Genomic DNA, 20,708 nt, shown 5'->3' on the forward strand with positions numbered 1-20,708 from the left:
TCTGTTTTTAACTAAATAGAAATCATAAATATTATCATATTATATAAAATATATTAATTTCTTTTCTATGTAATTTTATCTAGATTTCAAATTTCATGAAAAAACCCTATGTTTATTTATAAATTATGATCCTTAAGTTCTAAGGGATAGGAAAATCCCAATTATACTATCCAACCATAAAGCTTACATTATCACAACTTCTAAGTGAATATATAATTAATATTTATTTCTTATTTAAATAATAATTATTATGTATTTTTTACTTCAAAAAATTATCAAAATATTTTAAAATATTTAAGAAGAAACTTCAATTGATCTATGGATAGTGATAGATCATCCATAGGTCTACAATATACTCTCTCTCTCTCTCTCTCTGTCTCTCTGCATTCTTTTATTTCTGCTCTTTAGGGAATTCTACTGATGCTGTAGAATATTGGTCGATATGCTATCGATACTTACCAATACATTACCAATACGATAATGAAATGGTAGAAAAGTTAAGAAAACACTCCATTTGTTACAATTTCCCGTATCAGACATATTGTGTCAAAATTTTAAATCTTGATTAAAAAGACATATTGTCTTCTTAAATCTTCTAAACCATTTCGCACGACTCATAAAAAGACATGTGTTATTGGGTTAAGCATGATCAAATCAACACTGCAAAGAACCATGCATGAACCAAAGATCCATTTTGTCTGCTGTTTGGTCCGAGGCTGACAACACTAATCACAAAAATTGAGGCAAAACCTACATATGGTGTATGAGTGTATCAACTCCACTGTAAAACAAAAAATATAAATCATGATAAAACAACAAGTGGGCCGTCTTTAACATTATTAATGTTTTGATGATAAGTACACTCTATAGAATGTGAAGCAATAAAAAAAATATAATGTGATTAGTTGAAATCAAATCTTCATTTAAAATGCAGAATAATTTTTAGTGAATTCACCCTAATTAGAATTAGAGTCTTGATATTTGGAACCAGACTTTGTCATGGCTCGACTTTACTCTATTACATTACATTATGCCTTGGTCTAGTATTGTCATCATAGGCCTAGCCACCTAACTGCAACAAAACCAGGTCTAATTCGGAGGCCCAATATTCCATGCATTGGCTAACCCATACACTAAAATGTATACCCTATTGATGACCCATCAATTGCCAAAAATAAATAAAGGTGATAGAATTTGTAATTTTTGTTCATTCTCAATCAACTTTTGGCTTGAGTTTTCTCCTAAGGTTATCAATTATACCATAACATTAAAAGGGATTTCTGGGCTATCAAACAAATAAATTTGCTCTGTGTACAACTAGAATTGTGTGGCACTTAGACCCCTTCCTTCCTTTTATCATTGACTTGTTGAATCTCCAAAATCTTCCTCAACGTACAAAGGGGATAAGGAGGTACTCTGCATAGAACAACTGCAAAAGAAAACAAGGTTTCAAAAATTATGAAGTGTGGAAACTTTAAACCAACAGCTTTCTTAGACCTTTGATGTAAACATGAGATAACTTGGACCACATTCCTTAATAGCAATTCATGCTATACTTTGAGCTCATATTCTTATTTGTTCTTGGGAAGGGTGATGAGTCAGTTTTTCTTCTTTTTCTCCTTGTTTTTTTGGGTAAGCTACAAATTCAGATGCCCCTAGACATAGTTTGAATGACAGAGAACAAATTTAGAATTTTTGTATCATATTCCAAATAGCTAGGATAAGTCTTGTTCGAGTTTGGTCATGTAGGCTATGATGCATCCAATACCTCTGTACTGTGGTGCAGAACCATTGTTGATGGCTCTTGCAGCAGCAAATGTGTATTTGGGAATGCATTAGTGCATGATTTGCTTAAGTTTTGACTATAATATTAAGTGATCTAAAACATGTCGAACCACCTACCTTCCAAATGAACATGTAAAATGAAGTTATAGAAGCCTTGTTCATAAGATCAATGGATTGAGCACGGAACCAAAGAATGGAAGCAAGTATGAAGTGGCCTAGTACCTGCATGAACCAAATAGAAATTTAAATATAACAGAAATATAGTTGAATGATGATCACTATAACTGCGTTTGACTTACAGTGATAACCTTGCTAGATGTGAATGATGAAGAAGCTCCTATCACCATTGCAGTGCCATATGCCATCAAAAGCATGTAGATGCAAAGCCAAAATACCTGTCCATGGAATACCAGATTTGCAAGGAAAGTTCAATTTTATACAAGCTTTCAATTTAAAACAATGGAGGGTCAAGTTGGGTTTCTTTGGTTTTTACTAACTCTTTCTTGACCTAGGTGAACACTGAAGGACTGAATGCCAAAATCTCTATCCCCGTCGACGTCAGGTATATCCTGCTCAGTGTTATGTAAGGTAAGCTATAAATTTCAATGGAGAATTTAGTCATAAATATAGAAGTCTCTGCACAATGTTGTGCCTCACAAAATCAATAAATCTCTAGTGCATTTACTATAGTTGGGGAGGTAATACCTTAAATAATGCGATTACAGTGGAGAAGAAACACATGAAAACTGTTGCAAATACCACTGACTTTGAAAATACTACTGACCTCCCAAGTACATATTTCTGTATCCAAGAGAGAGAGAGAGAGGGAGGGAGAGAGATATTCTATAAATTCAAATTTCATAAAAATACAATAGCATAAAATTGAACTATAAAAAATTGAAACACCAAATGGTGTGATCATTTTCTAGACTGGTATGCAAAAAAAAAAAAAAATGATACCTGGATATGCACAAAGAAAGCAAGTTGGACAACCACAGCTCTCACAGATAGAATACATGCTGCAGCAAGAAATGCATTTCTTTTCCATCTGAGGAAAGGAAGCTAACAATTCAAAAAAGAAGAAAAGAAATAAGAAGGGACAGTAAACCAATGAACTTAAGGATTCATCCTCCTTTCCTATAAAACCCAAGTGTCAGAAACTCATCTCAAATAAGGTTCAAGAATTTGAAGGTTGAATTTGTATATATTCAGAAATTTAAATATGAAAATATAAGTAACATGTTTTCTAGTTTTCTCTTTTTGATATCTAATTTCATGGGTAATTGAAATTGCAAATCCCAGTTACCACAATAAGAAATGTCCAACTGAAGGACAAGACCAGAATCCTCTTGTTGATATAAGTTTTCCTTCTGAAAGAGTTTCCTGAAACTTGTCTACTTCACTTATATGACACTTGAAAAGAACAATTCCTCCTTTTTTTTCTTACATTTTTTCTTAATCCCTTGCAGTTGAGAATAAGATAATAATTAAACAAGGAAATGATGTGAAGAACTTACATCAATGGAATAAGCACTTCCAAGCAAACAGCTAATCAGAAGGGCATAAAACAAGGGTGGGGAATGAAACATATATCCCATAGAAAAGCTCTGCAAAATAAAACATAAAGGTCAAAGATTAGAGTTATATCCACAAGATTTTTCTATCAATGGATTTATCCCAACAACCCTTTTCCAAAGCTACACAGTTTCCTAAGTCTTAATTCAGGATTGTGGATCTAATATAAGTGAAAGCATGCAATATTAAGACTTATATACCATCAAGAAACAGGTGGCAACAATTACTATTCCAGTTCCCATAGAGAATTCTCCTGAAGCAATTGGTAGATTTGGTTTGTTAACCTGAATACAAACAAAAAAGTAGTAATGATAAGAAGAGAATAAAAAATGAAAAATGGAATTATTGTGTAAAGCATGTTCCAAAATGGTTGGCACCCTCTATTTATGAGTCCCACAAGGTGTCATTTGATATCCAGTTAGATGATTGCAACTGTCTATGTACAGTGATCATTGAACAATTAATAAATAGAATAAAAGAAACCTGATAGAAAATTACTCTTGAGTATTCAGCTTGATATTAATCTAACAGAGTTAGTTTATCTGTAACAATTGACATTGCAGATATTGTCTTATCTTGGAACATGTACTGAACATACCCTGTCAATTTCTACATCATACAATTGATTAAGTCCCACCACATAAATGTTCATCAATAATGCTGGTACTAAAGCCTGAAACAACAAATGTCAGTCAAGATAACTGTCGCAACTGGCAAGATATATTACTCACTAACCTTCAACCCTTACCTTCAGTAGTCCCATAAAAAATTTTCCAGAGAAATCAGATATTGATTGTATCGGAAGAAGGGAAACCGATGTTATTCCCATAATCTGACAAGTTGATAAATCAGTAATTCTTGTTTCCATTCTAGGTTTGCTTGATTTTATAGAATAGTCCATCCTGATAAGTGTGGAAAGAAAGAACTCACTGTGCCAATTATTGTATGAGGACGGGAAAACTGGTAGAATGCATTTAATATGTTCAAATGGCTTGTGAGATGAACCTCGGGCTTTGGTTTATGCTTGTTCACTGATACAGCAGGAAAGCATGATCTACTGATCAACAATCTCTCATCCTTCTCATTGTTATTAGTAATGCAGGCCAACACTGAGAATCTTTTCCAGTGATATCTGAATCTTTTATTGACACTGCATCCATTCAGAATAATTGGTATCTGATTCACTGGCATTTGAAATGGTTTAACAGTACCTGCCCAAATTCAAAGGTGAATTAATCATTAAACAATATACAGAGGTTGGTTCCATCAACCATGAAAAGCTAACTTTCTAGACAGCCATAAAGAAAGAAAATACAATATACCTATTATTGTCTCTTTTCCCTAAGCTGTCCATATAATAAGTAAACATTTGGAGTAATCTAGTAAAGTTTGCTTTTCATAAAATTGGAAAAGCTATATTAGTTGGTTTTGTCATCTAAATCTAGTTTCATTATTTTCTGATTTTCACTTTCTGGGTGTCTTACATCTCTACATTGTCATCTCTGCTGCATTCATCAACACTTGGAGAATGAGATAAACACTGATAAGAAGCTCTGCCATTCATCCCTTATTGTTGAAGGGGTATATGAAACATCTATAGGCATGCAGGAAAGCAAATCAGATATTTTATTAATTGACATGAAATCTGCAGTCAACTTTTCATAATCAATACTCATACAAGCCGCAAAATCTGAGCAATAGGATGGTAATGTTAATTGTTAGGAATGACACAGAACGAATAAGTTTTGAGCAGAGATACCAAGCCAGAAACCTGCAATATTTAACATGTTCGACATCGACAATGATGGCAACTGATTCAATGGATAGAATTATTAGTTTAAACCACAGGAATGGCTTTAAAATTGTTATGAAACCTAGCCCTGTCATATCATCAATCATAGTTATGCTAGTATGGGTATCATATCTACTGTCATACAACAAGTTTATCTGGACTATTGTGAATCGATCATTCTCTCTCTCTCTTCTAGAATATTGTCATACGGTCATACCAGAGATCAGTTTAGTACTTTAGGCCTTGTTTGTCTGCTGCACAATTTCATTTGTGCAAAAGGCTCCATTTGGAAGGAGTACAAATACAAAATATGTAAAATGCAAAACCTTATATTTTGTATTATTTTATATGTATTTGTACTGTACGTATTTGTACTCTTTCTAAACTGAGCCAAAATATCAAAGTACATTGAGTTTAGTGCAAACTCTGGTTTACTTTTGTTCTGAGTACTGTTTGTAGTGCAGATGAAGGAAGATAAAACCCAAAGCAAAAATTAATCACAAATTACAGTACGTCCTCACATTTGTACACCCATGCATTTGTTCTAGTACAAGTGAAATTGCACCGAATACTGAAAGAGATTTATTTGTTAAATTACCACCATGGTTTTCAAAACCGGATCGGACCGGAAAACCAGGAACTAGTTAGGTAATCGGTTCTGTTTCACCCTAAAACCGTTTTTGGCCAAAAACCGTAGATTTGGTCAGCAACTTTCTCACCCGGGCGGTAGAACCACGGTTTTTAAAACCAACCCAGAGACCGAACCGCTCAGTAGACCTGTTCATGGGCTGGGTAGCCCAATGGCTCGACCCACACCCCGGTCGGGCTTGGTCATGTAATTAGGCACACGGGCCTGACCTCGGGCCTAACACAGTAAGCCCGACTGTGTTTCGGGCCAGGCTCGGGATTTTATAAAATACATAATATGTATTTTATATATTATATAAAATATTTAAATAATATAATATTTATTGAAATATATATTTATAATTTAATATATACATTTTTTATTTTTTTCTTTATAATTTCTCTCTCTCTTCAGCCGCTTCAACAGTAGTAACAGGCTAACAGCATGGACTAAATTTCGGGCTCGGGCTCGGGCCCAGGCCCAGGCCCGGGCTTCGGGCTTTTTATGAGGGCCGGGCTCGGACCCAAGTTGTAGGCTTGATGGTCGGGCTCGGGCTCGGGCCTTAGAAAAATCTACTAATACAGAGTGAAAGCCCAACCTGACCCTACCCGACCCATGAACAGGTCTACCGGTCAGGGGTCCGGTTACCAAGTCGAACGGTCCGACCATTCGAACCAAACACTCAACTTGTTCTGACCAAAAAAATTAAAAAATGGTCAAAACCGTTCGACGGTTTGAACGATTAACTGCCCGGTTCAGCGGTTCATTGACCAAAATCAATGGTTTTGGGGGAAATCCAATTTTTGGGGAAAATGGAATGACCGGTTCCTGGTTTTTCCGATCTAGTCCGGTTTTAAAAACCATGGGTTGAACTGTCAACCCAGACAACAGTTTTTAGCCATTTTTTATTTTTTTAATTCAAAGCGGGTCATTCATTCAAACCGGACAGTTGAACAATTCAACCCGAGATCTGATCCTCGTAATGGTTCCCTGCCCGGTCCAGTTTTAAAAACCTTGGTTATCACAATTGGACATTAAAAATTTATAATATGATAAATTTTACATATCGTGAGATAAATGGGTATTAGATTAGTTGCATTCACAACCCTATCAGTCCTTGTTTTATTGGGTGGTTGTAAGAAAATGCTGCGACCATGTCACAACAGATGTGAATTTTATGGCACCTGTGAGACATAATATCAAAAGAAATAGTTTTCACAGCCAGATTTCTAGATACAATAACAAAGTTTTGATAAAATTGTTAAGTTAATAAATTCTATTTTCTTGAAAACCATAAAACAGGAGATTTTATATAAAAGAAATAATCTCATATATTTCTAAATCTCCCTAAATAGGCTTCAAAAAAGAAAATCTTCCTAAAAAGAATATTAGAATGTGCGTAAAGAAGGGGCCATTGTTGGGTGTAACAGTAAATCATGATTATATTTGGTTATCTTGCAATCCACTTTGGGTGTTGCATGTTTTGTAAATTAAAAAGAATGAATCCTTCGATTTCACTTTGTCATATTGTCACTTTAGAAGATTGCTAAATCCCTTTATATTCCAATAGACAACTTGAGCTCCAAAGGGTCTTCCAATTGAATTATGAAATTTAGGGAGGCAAAACAGCTGAAATTTATTTGCGTATTGCAGTGCATAAATTGCGTCAAAATGCTTCATATGATTAGATTCAATTTCACAAGGTGCCAACTGGCTAGTTGGTAACTTCTCTCTGGCTGACTGTAGTGGAGACTTGAAATTGAATCCCAATTTATATCTGCGCCCTATAATACATCCCATGGTAACATCTCCCAATGACAACTTTAGGAAATGTCAATATACGCTGAGATATGCATATGGATGTGGGGCGCCCGTGAGCTCATTGAATCCTGCCTGCATATGGTTCGGGGATTGTGATTAGAGGTGTAAATTGGGCCGTGCCATTCGCGACTCAGTATAAATTTGGACTGGCCCGGCACAACAGTCCGCGGGTCGTGTCAGGCTCAGTACGATCATGTGGGCCATGCTGGGCCTGGGGTTTTAGGTCCACGGGCCGGCACGGCATGGCATGACCAAGAAAGCCGTGCCACGACCCATATATATATTTATATAATATTATATAAATTATAATTATATAAATTATAATTATATAATATATTAATAAAATAAATATTTTTTTAATTTTATTATACTAATTTATTTAATTATTGTATATATAAGCAATTATATACACAAAATTCATATAATATTAAAATTTTAAGTTTTTTGTCAATTTTTTTTAAATAAATAGCTTTGGCCCCATGCACGGCCCAACTTGGCCCAAGGCTCGGCCCACGGGCCAGCACTTTGCACGGGCCGCCCGCGGGCTGTTTCGCCCTGTAATTGTGGTCATGGTTTTTAAAACTGACCCGATGACTGAACCGGTCAGGGGTCCGGTTGCCGGGTCGAACGGTCAAACTATTTGAATCGAACACTCGGCCTATTCTGATAGAAAAATAAAAATAAATAAAAAAATTTCAAAAAAAGTAAAAAAAATTCAAAACCATTCGAATAATTAACCACCTGGTTCAGCAGTTCGCTGATCAAAATCAACAGTTTTGGTCTGGTTCAGTCCGGTTTTGAGAACCATGGTTGTGACAGATTTTAAATGGCCTCATATTTTACATTTTATTTTCAAAAATTGAAAGAAAAAACAGAAATTAAGTCCAACCTTTTTACCCATCAATGCAACTATATGTGTTAGATCCAAATATAAACCAATCCAATTTACTCAATTGACTATAACTAAAATCTTGGTGATGGGTATTAATATTTTCAACTTGTTGATAACCTAATAAATACTGATTCATCAAAAAAGATAACCTAATAAATACTGAATTATCTGTCGCATAGTTGGTTTTTAAGTCGATTTATTCCTTGAGTCATTTAGCCTGCATTTGACATTTCTTATTTTAAGGATTCATCTAGTTAAAATGCCCCTGTGAATACTGAATTTTTAACAACAAAAAGAAGATGAATCCTTAAAATAAGGAATGCCAAATGCAATTTTGAACTCAATTTACAAGAAGTGCAAATACAAATATATACAATACAAATACGAGTTTAACAATACAAAATATAAGATTTTGTACCGTACTGAGCATTATTTGAAAAAAAAAAAAAAAAGCCAATGACCTAATAATCTATTCCGTTGAACTATTAAAACCTTGTCAATAGGTTACGGGTTAGATATCAAATCCTTTATTTTGCGGTTTTTAGCCATTTCTATTTATGAATTAATAGCTTCAATGTATGTAACATTAAAATTCAAAAACATTGCTTACTTCATAATATTAACTTTTTATAAATATGTCTACGAATCCTTTATTCTTTTTTCTTATCATTATATTTGCTTTTTATTAAATTAATTATCTAATCAAATGCATAGAATATTATATTAATACAAAATTAAATTTTGGGGAGAAGTTATACTTTAAATTAATAGCTTCTAATTTAATATTATAGAGTATTTTGGTTAGGAATGACCAAAATAATTTTTCTACAATAGAGCATTGAATTAACACTAAATTAAATTACGATAATTAATAAACATTTCGGTTAATATTGGTAATTGAATTCTTAAGGTCTTTTCCTGTTAATTACAATTGAACTCCCAACGTCTTTTTGGTTAATTTTATCTTCTAAAATACATAAAAAGAGAAATTTTCAATGGGTCAAAACCTAGCCCAATATAGTTGAAATTCTTCAAGTTAGAAACCCTAGTTCCTAATACTTGCTAGCTGCTTTTAAGTCCAATTTATGGACAAATAAGTCGCCCAAAAATTTGGGGTTCATAGTTCAGAATCTCTTTTTTTTTTAATTTTTAAAAGAAATTTCAGTTCCAAATCAGTGACATTTTCCTCCAATTTTCTTAAAAAAACTGAAAATAATATCTGAAATATGTTTGAACAAGAAAATGAATAAGAGCAACAATAACAATTGTTAATGTTACTTGATAAGAAGAAAGCATATCCCTAAAAGATAATATCTCTATCTTATCATTTATCACAGATAAAGCTGGGAAAAAGAACTAGATGACGAATTACGAGGTTATGCAAACGCTTCATGAATCAGAGTCTAGGCTTTGGGTTTGATCAGAAGGAAAAGTTATAAAAAAAAAAGGATAAATGATCTTGCTTACCTTTGCTTTGATGAGCATTAATCCTGGCTCTTATTCTCATTGAGGAACCTGTAAAATTGTTTACCAAGAAGAAGAAATCAAACATGCAAACTCAAAATAGAAACCCAATACTTGAAAATGATTATAAACAAATAAATGAACAATGATTCTTGCCTTGTTCTTTAGATGGGTAATTTGTAGAACAGAAGGATGAGCATGCATCTGCCCAAACCATGGCTTAGTTTCTCTCTCTCTCTGTGTGTGAATGTTGTAGTAGAAGATCTAGTGTGAGAAAGCTTTCAGGGACAACCCGTAAATTAATGCATTTGAATGTTGAGCATGTATTTCTACCAAAAGATGGTATGAACAATGAAGGAAACCTTTCTTTCCATTTGTAGAAGCTCTGGGCAGAAAGACCAAGTGGCATATGTATTGATACGAGCTGCTCTGTTCTGACAACAAAGTTCAATTAGGCGTTGCATGTTTGAAAGGAAATTCCAAATACGGCCATGGCGACCCGCCAGGTGAAAAGATCAAAAGAACTCTGAATCTAAACCAAAACCATTGATGATATTTTTGTGGATTCTCACCATTGAATGCGTCCAAATTGAAAGTTTTTGAAATGGTTGGGTTTCGGGTTTAGCTTTTCTCCGTAGACCTTTCTGGATCCATGACTTACCTACTCGACTACGTCTCTATACGGAGAAACGTAGCCCATCCGATTATCGTTGTTTTTGTTATGTTTGTAATCAATTGTAATATAGCGTATTTGTAGGGACACGTCCGATGCATGGGAAATTTTAAAAGATTTAATAATTTTATTTTTTATTTAATATTGATTTATAAAAAATAATAATTGTTAATTGAATATAAATAAATATTTTTTAATAAATTTAGTTTTATTAACAATTTTATTTTTTTTTATTTTTAAATAAAATTTTGTTTACTTTTAAAATAAATAAAAATAATTATAAAAGCTAACATTTTTATTGACTCCACTCATAATTAACAATTATATAGGAATGACAATGGAGTGGATTCAGGGCAGGGCACCCCATCCCCAGCCCCCTAGTGTCATGCAAATTCAGGGCAAGGTAATCAATCACTTCTCAATGTCAAGCGAGTTTAGGGGCAAGGCACCCCACTCCTCGTCAAGGATGGAGAATCCTCGAATTTCCCTGCCCCGTCCCTAATATTGGGCGAGTTCAAATAAAGGTGTAAATTGGGTCGTGCTGGGTCAGCACGATATGACCTGCATGTGGCCCGCACAAAGTGCAAGTCGTGTCATGTTAGCCCATGAGGCATCCCAGGCCGTGCCTCCCTCCTCTAGGATAATTTGGGAGGTCGGTTCGGCACGGTCCATGGCTCGAGCCCACACGGGCCCATGCCATGTCGTGGGTCGGGTTGGTCGATGGGTCGGGCCTTAGGCTAGGCCATGCTGCATAGCAAGCCAATCATAAGGCAAGGCAACCACTCCCCGTCCAATGTTTTTAAAATTGGACGGGATAGAGAACCGTTCTAGGGTCGAATGGTCTGTCTATCGAACAGATGACCCGCTCTCACAACAAAATGAAAAATTAGAAAAACAGAAAAAAGGCCAAAAATTGTTGTTCGGGTTGACGGTTCGATTGCCCAGGTCAGCGGTTCGCTAACCAAATAAACGGTTTTTGGACAAAAAGTGGTTTTGAGGTGAAACGATGTCCGGTTCCCAATTTTTTCAGCCTAACCATCTGGTTTGATCGAGTTTTGAAAACATTGTCCTCGTCAACCCAATATTTAATTTAATGATAGAAATGATCAAAATGATATATTGAGTATCAACCCCATGGTAAATTTCTAAAAGTACACTAAATTGTCTTTAATATTCAAAATTGTAGATGAGGCAAGATCAGCAGGTAGTTCTTCATCAAGAACTTGTGATTCTTCAGCAAGAATCGAATGGGGTAATGAACACAACTTCAAAATTGTTTCTTCTAGCAAGAAACAATATCAAGATCAAATCTTGATCAGATCCAAGAATTGGAGATCGAACAGGGTAGGGCGGCAAGAGCAGGGAGAAAAATAACTGAAGGCAAAAACAGTTAAACTGAATTGTCTTTTGTGTTGGACTCTTTAAAGAGATAAGAATAATGCCTTAACTTATCTGCAGATAAAGATTAGCTATTCCTAATCAAATTAGGAGTTCCTTAATCCAAATCTCTATTTGGATCTGGACTCCTTAATATATGTTTTATATTTTAAATTTAATTTTTTTAAATGGGAAAGTAGGAAAATTCCCATATTTGTTAGTCTAAAATATTTTATATCATAGATTTAACTTTTGTAATTTATTTTTTAATAATATCATTGTAATTTATGAAATTTAAAGTTAATTTTTAAGTTTAAATCTTTTGAACAAACAAATTAAACCGAAAATAGACCCAAATCGATACAACCCGAGTTGGTGGGTTTTCGCTAATGGTCAATTGGTTTCGAGTGACAAATTGCGGACTTAATCAGATCAATTTGGTTGGTAAAACAACCTGCAACTGAACTGAACCAATCATTGAACACTCCTAATTTCAACTAAATTTATAGCAAACGTACAGTTATTGAAAATAAATTTATAATGAAAATATAATAGATATATAATAAAAATACAATAATTACAAAAATATAATAAATATAAAAAATATACTAAATTAGTCAATAAATAGTGTAATCGTAAATGTTTTTTATATTATTTAGCTATTTTTAATGTTTTTTATTTAATATTTTTAGTTATTGAAATATTTAAATAATATTTTATTTTTTAATGTTAAATTTTTATTATTTGATTAACATTTAAGTTGAATAATTTGTAAAATTATAATTCATATTGTTACTGCATAATTTCATGATGAATTGTGTAAAAATATTGAATTATTAATAATATGAGTATTATTAAATCTATTAATCTTTTTTGTTTTGGATAAATATTTTAAATTTAGTATATAATTTTGTTATAACATTGAAATAGTTCTAATTTTTTTTTTTAATTGAAACTTTCTTTAGATAGATATAGATAAAAAAGTGGGGGAGATGATAAATAGGAATTAGAGATATTTTAGGAGAGAATCTCTCTACTAAATTAGAGATAATTTAAGAGATAAATAGGAGTTAGAGATAATTTATGTCATGGATTCATTTTTCATTATAAAATGAATGAAACCCGTGGCAAAAATTTTATAACCAAATGTTCTCTTATGGTTCATTTTTGCCCATTCTTGCCCAAAATGAGTAAGAAATGAAAAAATGAAACCCGTGGTAGGGAACCAAAATTGGCCTCAATTACTCAGCCCATTCCGTTCATCTCTCTGTGTATTAATTAACTTTGACTGACTGGGTTGTGATTGACGATCCCTCCCCCTCTCAATGCCAGAAAGTTTTGTTCTGGTTGGACTACAAATTTTTTTAAACGAGTTCAGATTTACTCCCAACTAATGCTCTTGGCACTGTTCTAACCCAACAAGTCATTATAGGTGCACATCAATAACATCGCCTCCTGAATAACAACGGGAGATGTTCCCAATGTGTGACTGCAGTGGCCTACTGGAATAGCAAGGGCACAAGTGAAACCAATATGTAAAACTTGCATGTATTATTCATATGATCATATGTGCAACATATTGGGTTCAGGTTGGATTGGTTTCCTTCCCGAAGACCTGAACCCTGACACAATCCAAACTTCCATCGGTTTCATATTTACAATCCTAACCCAATTCAAGTTGCACTTTTAAATTTTAATGATAAAGAGCTCAGAGCTGCAACTTGGAACGGGCCCAACCGAACTCGAATTCAATCCTCACAAAATAGTGCTTACATTATTCTCACAGTCACTTGCAATCGTGTATTGAAGATATCTCTGTATTTAACTATTTATATGTTTTTACTTTTATTCATGGAGAGATATTCCCATGCATGGTTGCAAGTGGCGGTGACTACGGTGTGAACACCGTTTTGTGAGAACTGCGCCCAGCCAAGTTTTCAATACAGGTGCACAACTTTGGTTTGGACTTTAGGCTCTAGGTTGGGCACCTGCCTAAAAGCTCAGGCTTGACAACAATGGGAGTTGGGCTTGGGCTGAGTTTGTACCGGCCCAAGTTGAGCCCAACTGCTTATGTAGAATATATTTATTGGATAGTGCCCATTATGTGTTTATGCTCTCTGCAAAAGAATTTCTTTAGAAGCTTTCGTCAACCATCTCTATCCCCACCCTCCATGTCCTAATATTGTTTAACTCAATCAACTTTTCTCAGTCCTCTGAATATTTCTCAATATTTATTTTTTGTCTTCACATTAAGAAAATCTATTTTTTTTTTTAATTTCTTGTAGAACCTCTCTATCATACATTCATGTCCCATTTTCGCTAATAATTTATTATTAATGATATTTTGATAGAATAAATGTCATAATTATGCTCCTCTAATTGAAAAAATATTTGCTTTTTGAATTAACTCAAATTTCATTACTTAAAATAAGTACTTATTTTAGTGCTGGGACAATATAATAAATAAAAATTCAGTATATTCATGTTGGCAAATAAACTCAGAATTGAGTGGCTTTTTTAATCATATTTCTAAGACTGTACCCAATGTTTTGTTTATTTTTCAAGGACTGCCCCTATTGTTAAAAGGCCGGTAGAATTCTATCATTTTCTCCACCAAATGTTAACTTGCAGCGGCAATTATTGTGGAATTGAGGGATGGCAACTTTCCTCGTAAAATCGGGGCCCCACCCCCGAACAAGCAGGTTTTCCCCAACCCTAAACAAGGGCGGGTGGGGATGGGGAAAATATTCGTTCCCTGAACTGGAGACGGGGCAGGGATGGATTTCGTATATAATTCCCCAAACCCGAAGGTAAAATTAATAAAATATCTCTAGGTTTAATATTGATATTTAAAATATCTTTAAGTTTTCCCTAAATTCTTAAAATCCTATAATCCCATAATTTCATTTTTCAAGTACCCCTAAAGTATCATAATTCAATTCCTAAATACCCCCAAATTCCTATATTATAAGTGCAAATTGTCAACAAAATAAATAATTTTTAAGAAGTTGCCTTAGAGTGGGGATATTTCGGGAATTACCCATCCTCGACGGGGAGTAGATGCCCCACCACCGGGGACAGGGCAGGGACGGGGAGGGGGTGTCCTGTCCCATTGTCATTCCTGGTGGAATCCTAGATCAGGTTCATGACACCTCACTATTTAACTTTTTTTTTCATTTTTTGCTCCGTTTTTCATTATTTCTCCAATCCCTATCTATCTTCCCTTGAAATTTTGGATTCTAACACCCTATTTTACTTTGGTTTTTCAGATCCAGCACCCAATCAATCTTAACTGGCACCGTCTACCATTTTTGCTTTGGCTTTTTCATCAGTGTGTCAATGTAATTAATATTCATAAATATCAAATATAATGCCTATCATCACCAAACACTATAATACAGATAAAAGTGATTTGAGAAAAGACTTCACAAATACTGATGAGCATTTAAAAATAAGTACTTATTGAATGAATGGGTTCAACTATGATATGGAAAAGATATCATATCTGAAAAATTTCTCACCAGTCAACTGGAATTATAAACGTGATAGCCAATTTTTATCAAAATTCATGTATGGATTTTGATTGGTCAAAATTCTTCTCATTATAGATTTTCCCTGAATAAATATCCAACCAATTATTTTCCAAACATACCCTTAATCAAAGAATACAGAGGCTACCAGAAAAAATAACTAAATTATAGAGTGCAGGAAGACATGATAAGAATCTGCTTCTTGCACTGACACAACCTTACAAACATGGTCTAATGATATAATCGTCATGTGGGCCACGGAGAGTTGAAGAGACAAAATGGTAATTGGATTAAGCAGATCACTAACGGACACGAAAAGTTTATCCATTCCATAGTATCAGGTTGCTCCAAGGACCTGAACTGGTAGGCTTTGAATTTCTTAAGGTGTTGGGCCAACTCCCGCTGAATTGGGCTTGGAGATGCAACCAGTCCATTGGCAAACCCTCAGAAGTTTGTTTGGACTATGAGTTTGAACATCGCTTAGTAACTTTTGGGCTTGAGAATTGGTAGGGGAGCGCAAGGCCCGTGCAGTAGTGAAACGCATGGGCGACGCATGAAGGCCCCAGCAGCAAGCTACTGTGGTGGGCCTTCCCCCAAGAAAAATTAATTTAATATCATGTGGACCGATGGCCCACGTATCAGATATTAAACTGATAAGAACAGATACTACACTTGATCTTAGCCAAAAGGCCGAGAAAGGTATGCTTTTCACAGTCTCTTCACTTTCATTTTATAACTCTAACTATCCTTGCAATGTTCCTCTACATTACCGATGTGGGACTCGTCCAACTCACACTTTTGAGGCTTTTTGAGTTCCATTTCCATACTGCCACCACCAGTGCAAACAGGTAGTTATCAGTCCATCTTTACTGTTCATGGCCTATCTAGATCATCCATTAAATGGGACCCACTTAAGATTGTCTAGGGTTGAAGGTTGAAATTACCACATGAAGATGAAGATAATAAGGTGAATGCATTTCTGGTTAACTCTACATCTGCCAAAGTCCGAGGTAATGATGATTCCTTTTACCAGACTAGAAGACTCGTCTCATAAAGCTTTTTTCCCCACATTGTGTTTAACAAATCTCCAAAACTAAGTAGAAGCCAAAAACTAGTCACCAAAGAAAAAAGGAAAACACACAGAAGCCAAAAAGCAGTGAATGCCACCAGTTTCACATTCTTACCCTTCTCTACTATTGTCTGTTCTCACATGCAATATAGTATGTTTTAACGTCAATGGGTGTAAACCAAAGAAAGCTGCATTGTAAGGCAGAATCTAGAGAAAGAAAGGAATCATTTCTTTTGAACAAATATTTTCAATGAAACTAAGGTTTTCCAAGTTCAGTTACAAACTTGTAATTGCTTATTGGTTGGGCCTCTATTTCAGTTTTTCAATAAATCTAAACAGAAGGATGATGTCAATTTAAGAGAGATTTTAAGGCACTCTGATTACATATAATGTGTAATCAAACTAACAAAGCATTGCTTCCTCCACAGCCCACAGGCATCAAAAGATGTATGAATTTACCTTTTTAAGAATATAATTGCATCCCATGCATCTCTTTTTGCATGTTAACAAGTGAAAAGTGTGTTCTACACCCTCCATAGTCCATACTAGAGCCAAAATATAGTGTTCTTTTATCTGGTTATTCCCTGTAGTCTGTAGACTATTCTTAGGCACACACCTTTGTATCAAGAGTTCTATTCCACAGAGATCTTCTCTAGTTATGTTCTTTACTTTCAAGTTTCAATGGGTTAAATTGTTTCTTGAAAAAATATATGTATCTTTAGGTGGTTGTGGTGCTTGTAGCAGTCGTCCAAGATTCAATGCTTTTTTTGTTATTACTTATCACAATAGTATCTCCCTGTAAATTCATGAACGGTTTACATTTTCTTAGAAGAGAAAAGTTGGATCAACCATTGGAATATGTTCAGAAGGTGCAGATTTGCTATCACAAGGCATTCCCCTCTGATTCGAAGTCAGGATGATTTCCAACTTTGCCATGCATGCTGCTCGTACAATTTGGGTGTCCTCAATCAAAAATCTCTGGTTGTTACTTCTTGTGGCACATGGTGTAACTAAGAACTAGAATATATAGAGAGGGACAGTGGAGCTCACATTACCTCAGCTGCCTTCTGAAACCTTTAACATTGTTGGATTCCTTGATCTGTTGCTCGTGCTAAGTTCAATAAAGACTTGTGTTTCCATAGGAGTATTACAGTAATCAATTAATCCTATTTGCTTTTCAGTTTAGACAAACATGAGTTCATGAAAATCAATGATAAATTTTGCAACAATTAAAAGAACCCAATAAAGAATGAGAAGGGGAAGACTGAAAGAGATGAGTCACTCTGGTCTTTTAATTGCATTTAATGTAGATAATCATGAAAACAACATATTGCTACCAAATAACATCAAAAGAAGGCTTACGAAGAACAAAAGTAAATGCATTATCAATTTACTTGAACAACAGAAGCTACACTAAGTGTTGATAAATTAAAATGTAACACCATAACATGTTCTTAACAGTGCAGTTTCTTCTTTCTTCTTGGCTTTCTGAACTTTCACAATTTGAGACCTTGATTAATGCTGGCATTCTCGTTAAAATTAGTCAAAATCCAATTCGGGTTCTTGACTAATGCTACTAAACTCGAACCAAGAGTATATAATCTAAAAAGGACAAGATCATTAGGAGCAGAGTACAGAATTTGAATGCGAGACTGCAGATGACTCTTGGATTGAAAATGTTGCCACAGTTGAAAGGTGACGTTTTCTGGGTTCCCAAAACCGCTGCTACATGTCAAAATTTGATCAATAAAAGGGATAACCTGCTCAAAGGGCTATGCCACAAAGGAAGAGAGTTAAATGGATTAACACATGAATTAGTTTGGATCGCCAAATCCACCATAGAAGTCAAGATTAAGAATTGCATGTGTTATCCAGTTTTCAAAGTGTTTTTGATCATTAATTAAACTGGAAATTAATTGTTGAATCTTTATAGAGTGAAGAAAAGAAAACAATTTAATAGGTGGTTCATTCAAGAAGCAGCATCAACCAACCGGACACACTGGGTGTTAGTTTTTTTCCTTATAAACCCCACTAAAAATAGAAAACCTTCTCTGACAGTCTAGCAGCTCATCTCCTAATTTTCAAATGTTCCTCTGAAAGCTAAGATTACAAATTACACAAATATGGAGCGGAGAGATGGCTTAAATCACGATGGCAGTGGTAGTAAACAAAGACCATTTTTGAGCTGTTTTAAGGCATTCAATAACTACTTCTGCATCTTCTCAAGAATTAAGGCTATGTTCAAACCAAAGAAGCTTTCTCTGACTTGTGAAGTCATTTGCTTTCGTCAATGAAAAACCAACAAGTTTAAATTAGGGGAGAATCCAAAAGCCCTGGTGGCTTTAAGGCAATAGCCCCTGCTTTGCCAAAACAAAAATGGGTCTGCCTGTTAGTATTTAGAAATTAGCATGAAAAACTGTTCGACCAAGAGATTTAATATGTGCTTACCGGTACGATACCGTAAGAGAGAGAGAATTAAGCATTCGAGGAGAAAATAATTGGAACTAATGATTTGTTGAGGCCATCTCAGAACTAAGAAAGCCTTTCAAGAATAAGCGTATGCCGCTGAATGTAACGAGCACACGGTATTCTTTAGTAAAAGGCGAAGGAATAGTTCGCCATGTTTTAAAGATTAATTCTGACTGAAATAAATCTAATATAAAGTCGCCTTTAAAGATTATTCCTCTCACGTCCGATATGGGATTTAGGGAGGGCACAATCAACTCTGTCAACCGTGGACATAAAACAGACATACAGTCAAACTAAACAGATGCATCAAACACCAAACCAAACTAACAACCTGTATACCACATCAAACACCCTTTGCTGCAACTTTGTTGGGCCACGGAAGTCGAGCGTGTTCACAAAAGAAAAGGAAATCTCCAAAGTTTCCAGCACGGGAGAAGATATCCTTGACCAGAAAGAAACGCAACTCTCTTGCAAGAGACTCCCCGACTCAATAAGCTAAGGAATTACGGATCAACTCAAAAGTATCCAACTCCAAAATGCACTCATCCCTCCATCATCTCAACTAGCTTTAAATTCAATCCTCCAAGAATAGATAGATGAAGCTCTAAGCCTCAAAGCCTCTAAGACTGAGGAAGCCTTTCACAGAATTCCAAGCTTTAAGCTACAAATTGAGTTGGGTAGGTTCGAAGCAATAGAAAAGTTTTAGTCAAATTCCATTTTTTAGAAATGCTGTGAATTCACATTAAATCACTTTGGAAGTTTATTGGAACTTGATTTTAGGGTTGGGAATCACTGTGAATTCACAAATGAGTGAAAATGGGAATCTAAAGAGCATATTCCCATTTTCTCTTCTCAGTCGCACCAACCAAATAGACCATAAAAGTAAACAATGATAAGCGACTTGTTTTGATACTAAAAAAAAAAAAGATAGTTTGAGAAGAAACCTGAAAAAAAGATAAATGGCTTTGAGAAGAACCATAAAGCAGGCATGCTATTGGATTAAAAAAAAGTTTGAAGTTAAGGCTGCGTTCGGAAACGATGCAATTGGAGTGTAAATCCCGGTTCAGGGTAAATTTGCACTCTGGTTCACTTTTGCCTGTTTTTGGCAACATTACTACATTTATGCATTGACAAATAACATAAAACACATTTTCCAATTCATATTTACATTAATTGATAATAAGATGTAAAAATACATCAATAAAAAAGAAGTAAATTTGTATTCAAGTGGGCTTTTGCTAAAAAAGACATACTTTATTGGAATTAGTATTTGCATTCATTATTAACTAAAAATCTATTTAATAAGAAGGTAAATTGGTCGGTGCAAAACTAACCCAACTTTATAATTTATATGAACTGTTTTACACTCTACATATTTACATTCATACTTATTTACGTCATTTGTAAAGGCAGCCTAAAGTAGTCATAAAACACTGAGCCCCATTCACTTTTGATAAGAAAAAACTAATTGTTGTCCATTAAATTGGATTATATGATAATTACGAAGATCTAATTTTTTATCATGATCGTCCATTTAACGGAGCAATACCTAATAATCTACTATTCATCTACTTCATGTCAAAAAAAATTTTAGTTTGGTCCTTCATCTGTCGGTTGGTAAGATATTTTCGGT

At 34.6% G+C, this 20,708-nt stretch overlaps 1 protein-coding gene, 1 non-coding gene and 1 pseudogene across 3 annotated transcripts; all 3 read right to left on the reverse strand.

Annotated features, from left to right (window-relative positions):
* Window positions 1-1,185: 1,185 nt before the first annotated feature.
* On the reverse strand, window positions 1,186-10,335 carry LOC104603366 (homogentisate geranylgeranyltransferase, chloroplastic-like). Of its 2 annotated transcripts, XM_088896958.1 has the most exons (14): window positions 10,114-10,205; window positions 9,961-10,008; window positions 4,845-4,954; window positions 4,291-4,571; window positions 4,109-4,192; window positions 3,959-4,033; window positions 3,561-3,644; window positions 3,303-3,392; window positions 2,746-2,847; window positions 2,491-2,586; window positions 2,283-2,354; window positions 2,085-2,180; window positions 1,903-2,007; window positions 1,186-1,429 (listed from the first exon to the last, which is right to left on the reverse strand). In XM_088896958.1, exons 4-14 carry the CDS (start codon window positions 4,549-4,551, stop codon window positions 1,388-1,390), a joined length of 1,107 nt encoding a protein of 368 aa, XP_088753084.1. In that variant the 5' UTR covers window positions 4,552-4,571; window positions 4,845-4,954; window positions 9,961-10,008; window positions 10,114-10,205; the 3' UTR covers window positions 1,186-1,387. The 2 variants fall into 2 exon arrangements, with proteins under 2 accessions (XP_088753084.1, XP_019054296.2); XM_019198751.2 differs by lacking the exon at window positions 4,845-4,954 and having other exon boundaries at window positions 10,114-10,335.
* A 5,709-nt stretch (window positions 10,336-16,044) lies between these two features.
* Window positions 16,045-16,240, reverse strand: LOC148802066 (U2 spliceosomal RNA). The gene has a single exon (XR_016083204.1). It is a non-coding gene; the product is annotated as a U2 spliceosomal RNA (small nuclear RNA).
* A 2,889-nt stretch (window positions 16,241-19,129) lies between these two features.
* Window positions 19,130-19,240, reverse strand: LOC148802067 (U5 spliceosomal RNA; annotated as a pseudogene).
* Between the last annotated feature and the right edge of the window lie 1,468 nt (window positions 19,241-20,708).

The sequence above is a fragment of the Nelumbo nucifera genome, chromosome 2 (genome assembly GCF_055504915.1).
Source record: "Nelumbo nucifera cultivar China Antique chromosome 2, China Antique-T2T, whole genome shotgun sequence".
NCBI lineage: Eukaryota > Viridiplantae > Streptophyta > Magnoliopsida > Proteales > Nelumbonaceae > Nelumbo > Nelumbo nucifera.